This window comes from Erpetoichthys calabaricus, chromosome 3 (genome assembly GCF_900747795.2).
Source record: "Erpetoichthys calabaricus chromosome 3, fErpCal1.3, whole genome shotgun sequence".
NCBI lineage: Eukaryota > Metazoa > Chordata > Cladistia > Polypteriformes > Polypteridae > Erpetoichthys > Erpetoichthys calabaricus.
The window spans coordinates 118,391,021-118,403,972 of record NC_041396.2 but is presented as its reverse complement, the minus strand read 5'-3'; the positions used below and the strand labels follow the sequence as shown (position 1 = coordinate 118,403,972).

Below are 12,952 nucleotides of genomic sequence, written 5' to 3'. Positions count from 1 at the left end.
CATGAGATACCACCACCCTTTAAAAAGAATGCTATTTATTATTTTAAGATATGTATACTTCAACATAATCCTGATGTATATGACAAAATATTAAATAACACATAAATGCATTACTTTCCTTATTGGGAATGATAAAAAGTGCTAATTCAGCACTTTTTAACAGTAGGGTGTAAAACAATAATGGCATGAGTACCTATATTTAAAGCTTTTTACAACATCAGGAACATTCACTTAAATATTTGTATATTTTGTACAGTTCTTGCACATGCAGGTTATGTGATGTGGAGTCACGCATCAATTCAGCAGAGAAAACTGAACTGATAAGACTTTTAGTTAATAAAAGTCCAACACTTTACCTTCTATATGACGCTAGATGGATGACAAACCCTAATAAATAATAAAATGAACAACCATTCTTACCTTGATGCCTTCAATTCGAAAACCCAATGTTGATGTAGAGCTGATTGTCTCTCTCCACTGCATGTAGCGAGGCTTGGTAACGGCCTGCTGTTCTTTCTCCTCTTTGGTTGGGGCCATTGGGTCCACCTCAATCATCTTTTGATACATGTCCTTTCGCAAGCTTGGTTTCTTGCGAGCTTTAGTTAACTCCTCCTCCAAATATGTCCTAAATTTAGCATAAAACATACAAAGTTTACTATACAACACATTTAGCAATTCCTACTTTTTATTACCTATTGTCTAAACTTTTGAACTTTTTGTAATTGTCAATATAGGTTTTTGATTTTTTTTTTTCAGCAATTTGTAGCAACATATAAAGTAACCAGACTATACAAAATTTTGCCCTGACATCCTCTTTTGACAGTGTTGTTTGAGTCTATATCTTCCAGACATGTTTAGCAATAGTAGTTTTCTAGTATTAGCTTATTTGTTTCTTACTGCTACTTGTATTTATTTATAGGATGCTTTTCATGTAAAGTGGCTTACAACAGATAAGTGCATATTACAGTTCAAACAGTTTAAATGACTTGCTCAGGGTTACACAGCCTTAATGTTCACAGTTCAAAGCCTTAGTAACTAGACTGCACATTTCTGAACATTTTTAAAAAAAAAATTGTTTCCCCTTTTCGTTTTTAGACTGGCATAGTGGTTATGACTGTTGCCTCAGATCTATGGAGTCTTTAACTCAAATTCCATCCTAGTCATTGTCCTTTTGGAGACAGCTATCTCTTCCCTTTTCTGCATGGGCATTTCTTCCAGGTACTTTAGTGTAGCATGTAACTTGGCCCTTTATGAATCAAATTGGGCCTGTGTGTGTCTTGTGTCCAGGATTGGTGTTGTCTTTCATCCAGCATTGCTAATATAGGCCCCTAGTCCTGTGACCCTGAACTAAAGTAAGATGTAATAATGGATGGATGGATGGATGGATGGATAACATAATATCCACTTCAGAAATGATCTATCCAGTTAATATTAGAAGAGAGGAAAATTGTAACTCCAGTTATCAACAGTTATCAGCACTTCAGGAGATGATAAACATCTGTAAGAGCTGCAGTCCTTGGGAATAAGCACATTAAGAGTAAGATTAACTACCAACCACCTTCAAGACATCCCAGAATATCAGACCACAGCTTAAAGTTTATAACTTTAGTATATCTGGTAATCTGAGCCCTGATGCCAGAGTTACTCAGACACTCTGGCCTCTCATTAGATGGTGAAGAGTAGCTGTCTAGTTAAGACAGCAATGACCAAAGAAAGGACAAAGAGAAGTACAACCAAAACTGCAATGATTAGAAACATAATATAGTATCTTTCAAACCAGTTTAATTCAATTCAGTGTCTTACCAGCAATGGGCACATGTAGGAAAGAGCATTAGCCCATCATAGGGCCCACACTGTGCCAGTTTAGAATCGATAGTTAATCGGATATGCACATCTCCTGATGATGAAGAAAAAACTTGAGTACCCAGAGGAAAACTCACAGGAAGAAAATACAGACACCACATCACTACAACAAGGCTGAGTGCACGGCAGGAAGACTGGTAAAATGTCAGTCCATTACTGGGCACACACACACACTCAGACTAAACCAATAGAGAATTTAAACTCCTCCTGTTTGAAATTTTGGATGAGACCGTAGTAACTGGAGAAAAACCTTTAACGACGTATAACCTGGTCAAGATTTGAGAATCTGGATGAGTGAGGAAGCAACAGTAAACACCACACTACCTGGCTTCTCTGTGAGCACAGGTAAGGAATTATCAAAGATGAGTGTATTGAGATTTAACTGAAGGTAGTATAAGCAAGAGCTTTTGAAAAACATGTCGAGGAGAAAGTTGCAATATACAACAACATAAACAAAAAACTATTTTAACAGTTTTATTAATATTTACAGCCCACTTTTGAAAATGGACTGCTGGAAAGAAGTAATGCAGATACTCATCTGAAGTACTTGACCTCATCCAGCTTATATAGCAGCAGTTATACATGTGCATTTTTGCATGTTTGCTGTTTACATAAGATTGTTTTCTTTGGATTAAAATCCTGGACATCTGGATATAGCTGTGCAGTATATTTGTATACCAATGTTCTAATAAAATTATCAGAAAGTATGCCAAACTACAATTTAAGATACCACAAGTTAAAGTTAAACTGCAAAAATGGAAAGTGCTGCTGGCAAAAGGACTGACGTCAACATTTCCACTTCCATGCAGAGTCTGAGGTCTTTGAAATCTGGAATGGATTTTCCAAATTATAAGAGTAGCTACATATTTGAAATTAAAGCACAAAAGGGTCTAGGAAGGTTGAACATTAATGTTCATTTTTTAAATACTGTAGGTAGCATTTGTATGGACCATCTGCTTGAGGTCCACATCAGATTCGATGAAGTACCAGAGTAGGATACCATAGAGTACGCAAGCAGTACTTAAACTACTGGTTGATTCACATATCAGTATCCATTGTCTTTTGGTCTTTATTATTATTTTATAACTTAGTAATTTGTTAGTTCTGTGGTTCATAACTATAATCTTTAATACTGCAAAGGTGATCCTGGAACAATACTCTTGAAAAATGTATAAGAGTAAACCAGATAGATAAGAGAAAAAAAGGAACTAGTAGTAGAGTTTGATAGGAGACCCATATACAATGTTGCATCTAATTTGAAAAATAACATAAGAAATGTGTTTTAATAAAAACAGTCCACTTTACCAGCATGGCTATTGCTATACACACAATGTTTGCAAACGTTGCCAAAATTCTACTATTTACTACAATGCTTTGTAACTTTTTCCATGTGTCTGGCTTTCTCAGCTTCAAAAAATAATTTCTGTCATGAAACCTGTTATTTTTCTGTTTTGAATACTTTCTGAGGGGCTTTGTATGTACAGTAAATATTTTGTTTTGAAGCATTTGTTTATTTTTATCATTATGACAGTGATACGTACCAGCACTATGAGTTCTGTGCCACATGGCAGTTCCCAACACTACTTTATGCTTGTTTTTCTATCTGTGGCCATATTGTTTACTGTCGCTCTACTCATTGCCTGTCACATGACACAGACCCTATTTAAATTGGTGGCATGGTATACATTGCATCCTAGTTTTGGTATTTCTGGCAACAGGCTCCTGGTTTTTTTTTTTTTTTGACCTCTGATTTTGTTGGTAAATTTAGATATCAAAACTAGCCTTAGGCTTTGTTTTCAGTCTGCTTCTTTTGGCAATTCATGTTCTGGTCCTTTATTTTTCTCACCTCATTATAGTGCTCATTCTGCTTTAAAGTGTCACAACGCTGTAATTTTAGTATTGAAATTACCCATAGCCACCTTTTATCTGTCTCCAAAACTCACTTTAAGGTAATGGTGGCATTCAGCTTATTAATTCCATTGATGATTTTTAAAAACTTCAATGTCACCTTTTATTAGACTCTGCTTGCTTAAACAGAAAAGAATTAACTCCTTCAATCTTTCTTCATAACTCATACCCCACAGTCTTGAAATCTGTGTTGTATCTCCTCTGTGGACTTTCTCTAGTGCTACTATATCTTTTTCGTAATAAATAGATCCCGTAATAAGTACATGAGGCCTGATTAATGCATTGCACAGCTTGATAAGGACCTTCTTTGTACTGTACTCAGGATATGCTATTTAACCAGGCATCTGATTAGCCTTCTTAATCACTTCCCTGCCATCTGCACATGGAAAGGGGGGGCTCTCAATTCTTGTAAGTCAATTGTAAATATAACCAATATCAGTGTGGAGACAGTGCTCATGAGGGGAACAGAGGTACCCGTGTTCAAGAGAAGAAATGGGACTGTGCAATGTGTTTCTTTAGAAGTGTTATTATGAAGTACAAGAAGTGATTTTGAAGCATGACATGGTTTTAACTTGTAATTAATGTATGCTTTTTGCTGGAATACTTTCTTTGGTATTATTTAAAATCACATTTGATTTAAATCGTCTTATTTCATTTTACTTGTCCAAGGACAATTCTTATACAGTACTTGTATGTTTAGTGGCACAGTTAATGGCAGAAATGTCATGTGCCAAATAAGACTCTTCAGCTTACAACATAGTCTTAAAATGTTGTTCATCTTTTTCAAAGTTGCTATTCCATTGCTTCTTTTCTGTCAACATATAAAACCTTTTAACATAATCATGTATAGTCACACATTTAGAAGCAATATTGTGAACAATCTGTTAATATGATGCAGTATTCCCTATTTACTGAAACAGTTTTATTTTTTAATTAGAGTGCCATGTCTTCTTTGATAGCTTTGAGCACATGCCAAAAGCCAATCCTGAATGAGTCAACAGACCTTAGTAGGGCACACACACTAACACACTAATACTTGGTCATTTGTGTGGTGACATTTAACCCTATATCCAAGTCTTTCACACACTCGGTTGCCATACTGAAGAGTGCACTCAGATACAGTCTTTCACAGGAAATATTCATGAATCTCTGGTCTATTTTTGGCCAATTGCATTCCGTGTTGTTATCCATCCATTGATACACTTTCCTAACCTTCTTATCCAGGACCAAGATTCGAAGCACAGGAGAGTGGAGTATGTTGTGTGTTGGTCAAGCATACAAACAAGAATTTAAATCTCAACAGAACCGATTATAGTACTTTAGATATTTTGCCAAATCAGAACTTTAGATTTTTGCAAGTGTCAACACCACTGGCCACATGTTGTTACTAAGTTTGCAAAACCAAGCAAAAATGTGTACCATGCTTCACTGTTATCTGTGTAATATGGAAAAATACAGAGGAAACAAAAAAATGCAGATAATGTGATACAGCCAAGTCTTAAAGAAACAGAATGAAGTGTCATGACCCAATTACTATTTTTTTTGCAGTGCACACTAAGTCTGTCATGCTGTGAGCATTGTAGAGAGAAAAAGAATGACTGAGGATGGTGTGTTTGAGTGAAACACAATAATTAGTAAATTTTACTGTTTCTTCTCATTACACATTTATTCCACTTCATAAAATAGTGAAGATATTCTGCTTTTATGCTTTCTAATACAGATTTGTTATTAATTTTATATGAACTTTGAATGATTTCTCCTGGAGGCAGGAGGAATGGAATAGCATTTAGGCAATATTAAGAGTTTGTGGCTTGAACAATAAATATTGTTTTAGAGTGGCTGACTTGAGTGTATCCTACATAAGTGGGACAAGACAAGAAGAGGATGCCAATTCCACAAGACAGTGCAAAGGAGGAGTCCAATCCCAGGTCCTTAAATCAACAGTCTTAAGCAATGGGCCACTCTAGTAACAATCAAGGAAAGAGGGTAAAATGACAAATATAACATTCTCAAGCCTGCTTAGCATAATGCAGGGTTGCTGGGGTGAATGTATTACAAAGAAATTTAAAATTACATCCAAACAACCCAATTGTGCTTCATTCACTCAGAATATGGATCCAATGTAGGAAGTACTTTAAGACAGAGAAACTTTTATCTGTGGTAGCTCTGCATGATAATCACCTTTTTCTAACCTTTCAAACTACTGCAGTTTTTAATGTTTGGAAAACACACAGGATTAAATCACTTAGAGATTTGTACATATATAATGTCTTTGCATCCTATGAACAATTACACTCCAAATGTAACTTTCCATCAACACAATTATTTCCACTATTTCCAAATTAGAAACTTTGCTAAACAAAATCTGCCCAGTATTCATCACCTCCTACCTACTTCTATTCCAGAAGAAATATTTATCAGTCTTGAGGACTCAGACAACATTTGTATAATATATTAACATTTTAAGTCCCTTTCTTTCAAAGATCCCAGAGTACAGTGGGAAAAGGATCTCTTAGTCAACATTTCAGAAAAGGAGTGGAAGGCAGCCATGCACAGAATTCACTCTAGCTCCACATGAGTAAGGCATACAATTATTCAACTTAAAATCTTTTACTGAGCACATCTATCTCATTTAAAAATTGTCCAAAATGTTTCCAGGGCAAGATCCAACCAGCAAATGTTGCAATCAAGCTCTAGCCTCTTTGGGCCATATGTTTTAGGTGTGCACCAAACCTTTCAGACAGCCTTGGTGTCACAATCCCTCCTAACCCATTAACAGCTGTGTTTGGTGTACTCACAGATGAGCTTAAAGTGGAGAAGGACAAACAAACTCTAATTGTCTTTACTTCATTATTGGTACTGTGGTATGCGGCTGGGGGTCAGACCCGGCCGGGATGCCTGGAAGGATGGGGTCGTGGCATACTTATCCTCCGGGCCACGAGGGGGCAACCGCCCTGGAGTAGAAGAGGCCCACGGAAGGGGAGCAGGGAGGCTCAAGACCATTGGGGCCTCTGGTCACCGCCAAGGGGCGCCCCGAGCCTCATGGAGCCCGGGACTTATTCACTTCCGCCACACCCATGGAGGACAGTCCTTCCAGGGTCACCTGGAGTGCTTCCGGGAGCTCTCCTGATGCTTCCGCCACACCAGGACGTGACGTCAGGTAGAATACCTGGAGTTCATCTGGGTGAGGATAAAGGGGGCTGCCTCCCTCCTGTCAGTGAGCTGAAGTCGGGAGCAGGAGCAGGACGAAGCTCCTGGAGAGAGGAGACAGGTGGCCCAGGGACGAGGAGAGAGAAGGCCCAGGAGAAAGGTGACTGGGGCTGAAGATACTGTGTTGTTGTACGGGACTGAGTCATGTTGTTGTGTGGCACAGACAAAAATAAAAGTACATTTGATAAAGATTTGGTCTCCGACTGGTGGTGTCCGGGCAAATATCACAGCACGTAGACTTATCTTGCTCAACTGGAAGAATCCTAACCCACCTGTTTTAAGTCAGTGGGTAACTGATGTTATATACTATTTGAAATTGGAAAAAATCAAATTCTCACTTAGAGGATCTGTTCAAAACATTTTTAAAACCTGGCAGGATCTAATCAATAACATTTCAGAATAAGCATTTATATTGGGGGAAATGATTCACTCCCCCTTTTTCTCTACTCTTAAAAGTTTTACTCTGGCTGTTGGCCTTGCTCTCTTTCTCATTTTTGGGGGTTGAATTGAATTTAGTTTCGTCAAGTTTGACTTGCTTGTATGAAATGTTACTTGGTTTTAATAAATTCAATAAAATGGGAAAAAATTACATCCAAATCTTTTCACTGAATCTACATACACTATTACATAATTAAATACTTAACATTATTGTGGGAAAGAGGGAAATAACATTCTCAGACCTTTTAAATACAATTCAGGATCACATTACAAAGAAAACATGGATCCAGTGAGAGGTAAGAGCAACTGACCTGACTCCCATTTTGCAGTCCATGACACATGGGAGCTCAAATTCAGCTAGTAAGTCATCCATTTGGTTATACTTCTCGCCATCTTTCTCCACATCGCCATGATAGGCAGGGACAAAAGGTCGTAGAACGTCATTCATCAGCCTGCCAAGGCAGCGCTGCTCACATTCACAGTGTTTCTTCAGAATCATGCCATTAACTCCAGCCTTGAAGCTGCCTGTATCATGAAGAAAGAAAACGTGTGAGCATTTAATCTCTAACAACAGATTTAGCAACTTGCTATAAAACCATGAACAGTGTGTGAAATGTATGCTAGACTTGGCAGTCCCATAAGTTGTGTGTGTATTGCTTGCAGTTATGATTCATTATTGCTGTATCACTCAAGGGCTGCTTTCTGCATGGTTCACAACACTGCCTGAACAGGCACTGGCTCTGCATGATGCTGGACTGAACAATTATATGAGAAAATGCATGTATAGGTGGACATTTACAGTGTATAGTACTGTACTTCCAAAACATTACAGACTCCTGTATGCATTTATTTTTCATGATACATGTTCTTGTAATTACTTTTCATTATAATACAAAATAAAATAAAAATGTCTACAAAGAATCTTTCTAACAGTTACTACAGCACAAACTACTATTAAAGGAATATAAACATTTTACACTCATTGAAATATCTCCTTAAAATGTTCAGTGGCATCAAAGTAGGAATTAGTGCTCAGACATGCAAGTATGCCAGTATAAACCATTCTTCATCAGACGTCAACTTGCGATGCCGAATAGCTCAATGAAGTTTAACTTTGACGTGGTCTCCAGCTATAAGACTAACAAAATACACTTCTTACCACAGCGATTTTGGAAATTATTTGGGGCTAAGCAGATTTTAAAATTATTTCTGGTTTTGCTTCGTGCATTTAGAATTTTTTAAATATAAACTTAATAAAAAATGTTATTTCCCAAATTAAATAATACCAGATAAATTTACGTATTTTATTAAAATAATGAAAAATAACCATAGATTACTGGTAAATCACAATGAATGTGAAAAGTGCAAGTAAAAGTTTCACTATATTGATGATGATATTACAATTGCTGCTACTGCTACAACTACTACTAAATCATGTATTTCTTAAATGTAGTAAAATATTTGAGACACTACTTGTACACTTCATATAAATTTTATGCTAGAATTTAATAGTAGGGTTTTTATGAGAGCATTTACACAAAATGATAATACAACTCATACTTCAAGTTCCAGTTCAAGTACAAATTGCTCGTCTATGTGTACAGAGCACACTGAAATTCTTACTTGCATGTATGATTGACATTCAACATGTTACAAAGGCCCAAGTAATGTGATGCTAATAATACAATATTCTCAAACATGCGTAACCCAACTCAGGTTCATAGGGGTCCAGAAGCTATTCAAACAGCATGGGAAAAAAGAAGATGGAAATGCCATTTCCTCACTGTGCCCACTCACCCACATATTCAAACTCATATAGAGCTAATTTAAAGTGGACAGTTAACAAAAAATCCATGTATTTGGAATGTTGGAGGAAAACCAGAGTACTTGGAGAAAAGTTCACACAGATACGAAAAAAATGTGCAGACTCCACACAGACCATAGATGGGAGTGGGATTCAAACCAAGTGAGATGACAGAATTAGGTACTGTTCCATTTATGATGCTAATTATAACTATAAAAAAACAGAAATTTTGAGAAAAAATATTAAAAGTTGGAGCATTGAGACACAGCAGGAAGTGTTTCCATATAATTTTTGTTGGATTTCTGTGTAAACGTTTTCATGTTCTTCCTCAGTCTGGATACTCTGACTTACTTCTTAGTTAAAACAAAATATTGTGAGGTTGGTTGAGATTCTAAAATTGTTGCAGAATATGTGATTATGAGTGAGGGCATAAATGTATCCTGTGATTGACTGGAGCAGGGGTCCTCAATCACAGTCCTGGAGGGCCCCAGTGGCTGCAGATTTTTGTTCTAACCTGGTTGCTTAATTAGAAAGCAATTCTTGCTAATAATTTAATTTCATGGCTTGTTAGTGCTTTAACTCTGCTATGTCAGGTAAATCTCATCCTAGATTTTCTTCCCCCTTCTAAAGATATAATCCAAATGATTTGAAGGCTAAAATGGATGATTAATTCTCAGTCCTTCACTTTTTTCTCTTCACTTTCCTTCCATGTATTTAATTAAACCTAATAGTGCATGGTATTTACACACATGTGTAAATGGTAACAAGCTAAATGGAGAAATGCTGGTCTCTTTTGTCATTTGCATGTTATTGCTAATTAGGAGCAATTAAAAACCAAGAATACAGCTGTTTAAGACTAAAATAATCACTAAGGGTTCAAAATCTTAACGAGCGAGACAACTAAAGTAAAGTAGAAATGTTACTTGAGCAATAAGTGCTTCTTATGAAGCAATTAGGTTGGAGCAAAAACCAGCAGCCCTCCAGGAACATGATTGAGGACCCATTGACTGGAGTGCAATCCTGCATTGGTTATTGCTTTGTACCCGTTAGTGCCAGGATTCGCTCTGGCTCCTACAGAGACTCTTAAATGGAAACTAAGGGTATAGAAAAAGGAAGGAAGGAGAGTTGCAGACACTTGAAAGATGATCCAAATGTTTCATTTTCTGAATCTCACATCAGATATAGTGATAGTGATACAAATGTTTAGATCGTGAAGGTAAATTACTTGATAAGCTGACTAGTTAGTACTTTTTAATTTTACACTCTGACATAAATTAATTAAACTTGGGTGTTGAAGCTGCATCTTATCTCTTAGTTTAATTGTTTCTTCAATAAATAGTCCTCAATGAAGTTTGAGGCTCATCGTGTTATCATTTATGGATTCTGATACTTGAATTTATTATTGTTTTGTTGTTTTAATCTATACTAATAAAAGGCAAAGCCCTCACTCACTCACTCACTCATCACTAATTCTCCAACTTCCCGTGTAGGTGGAAGGCTGAAATTTGGCAGGCTCATTCCTTACAGCTTACTTACAAAAGTTAGGCAGGTTTCATTTTGAAATTCTACGCGTAATGGTCATAACTGGAACCTCTTTTTTGTCCATATACTGTAATGGAGGAGGCGGAGTCGTGTATTGCGTCATCACGCCTCCTACGTAATCACGTGAACTGAAAACAAGGAAGAGCCCCAAAGAGCGCTGAAGAAAACATTCATTACACAATTGAGAAGGCACAAGAGAGCGGCTCACGTGAACTGACTGAATGCAGCATATGTATGTGTATGTATGTATGTGTATATATGTGTGTATATGTATGTGTATATATATGTTGATATGTGTATATATATATATATATATATATATATATATATGTATTTATATGTGGATGTGTATATGTGTATATATATATATATATATATATATATATATATATATGTATATATGTATATATATGTGTATATGTAGATATGTATATATATGTATATATGTTTATGTATATATATGTTTACATAACCTCTTTAACACACTACTTCTCCGCTGCGAAGCGCGGGTATTTTGCTAGTATATATATATATATACTTGGTCCGCATTGCCGGCAGTAAGTCGAACCCGTTTCCAGTGAGAGTTGGACTCCGCCAGGGCTGCCCTTTGTCACCGATTCTGTTCATAACTTTTATGGACAGAATTTCTAGGCGCAGCCAGGGCGTTGAGGGGGTCCGGTTTGGTGGGCTCAGGATTGGGTCACTGCTTTTTGCAGATGATGTTGTCCTGTTTGCTTCATCAGGCCCTGATCTTCAGCTCTCTCTGGATCGGTTCGCAGCCGAGTGTGAAGCGGCTGGGATGAGAATCAGCACCTCCAAATCCGAGACCATGGTCCTCAGCCGGAAAAGGGTGGAGTGCCCTCTCAGGGTTGGTAGCGAGATCCTGTCCCAAGTGGAGGAGTTCAAGTATCTCGGGGGTCTTGTTCACGAGTGAGGGAAGAATGGAGCGTGAGATCGACAGGCGGATCGGTGCGGCATCCGCAGTAATGCGGGCTCTGCATCGGTCTGTCGTGGTGAAAAAGGAGCTGAGCCGCAAGGCAAAGCTCTCAATTTACCAGTCGATCTATGTTCCTACCCTCACCTATGGTCATGAACTATGGGTAGTGACCGAAAGAACGAGATCGCGAATACAAGCGGCTGAAATGAGTTTCCTCCGCAGGGTGTCTGGGCTTTCCCTTAAAGATAGAGTGAGAAGCTCAGTCATCCGGGAGGGGCTCAGAGTAGAGCCGCTGCTCCTCCGCATCGAGAGGAGTCAGATGAGGTGGCTCGGGCATCTGATCGGGATGCCTCCTGGACGCCTCCCTGGTGAGGTGTTCCGGGCACGTCTAACCGGGAGGAGGCCCCGGGGAAGACCCAGGACACATTGGAGGGACTATGTCTCTCGACTGGCCTGGGAACGCCTTGGGATTCTCCCGGAAGAGCTAGAAGAAGTGGCCGGGGAGAGGGAAGTCTGGGCATCTCTGCTCAAGCTGCTGCCCCCGCGACCCGACCTCGGATAAGCGGGAGACAATGGATGGATGGATGGATATATATATATATATATATATATATATATATATATATAGAGAGAGAGAGAGAGAGAGAGAAACAGAGAGAGAGAGGGGGTGTCCCAAAACAATATATACACACTTTGTTCTGATCTCCTAAAAAATCTGTTTGGCAAGTGGCAAGCGTCCATTGAATTTTGTATTGCTCCCATTGGAAAAGTTATTATTCCACCATCAGTCCACACCCTCAATGAAGATGATCTTGACCAGAGAATTGATTTTTTTTGTGTGAATACATTTTTTTGGAATGTGTATTTATATATATAGTATGTACTGTACAGTATGTGAATATATGTGTATATATATTTTTGTAGTAAAAGAGATGTATTTAAATAATAAAGTATAGTTTTGTTTGAACAAATACCTAATCTTTCAACAAATCAAGTTTTCCTTTATATATAAGGAGAGGATTGTTTTACCTGCATGCCCAGCCAATTGAATCCAAGGATATTTCTTTTTGAAGAAAGTTACAAATGGTGACCAGTGCATCATATTCTTGATCTTTTTCCATGATCTGCTCTAGAAGAAACAAAGAGAAAGATATGAGTCATTATCTTGTTGCTAATATGAGAATATTATGCGTGCATTTTGTTAAGACTTGCTTTCTAAGTTATTGTTTAAACCACTGACCTTTCTTTTA

The 12,952-nt window shown here is 37.7% G+C and overlaps 1 protein-coding gene across 2 annotated transcripts in view; it reads right to left on the bottom strand.

Moving 5' to 3' along the window:
* LOC114648332 (inositol-trisphosphate 3-kinase B-like) overlaps positions 1–12,952 on the bottom strand; it is a 159,393-nt gene that overhangs the window by 10,154 nt on the left and 136,287 nt on the right. For both annotated transcript variants that reach the window (XM_028797310.2, XM_028797312.2), the window contains exons 3-5: positions 12,732–12,831; positions 7,731–7,944; positions 421–625 (exon numbers count right to left, since the gene is read on the bottom strand). In XM_028797310.2, the coding sequence (XP_028653143.1) occupies positions 421–625; positions 7,731–7,944; positions 12,732–12,831 (519 nt within the window). The remainder of the gene's footprint in view (positions 1–420; positions 626–7,730; positions 7,945–12,731; positions 12,832–12,952) is intronic.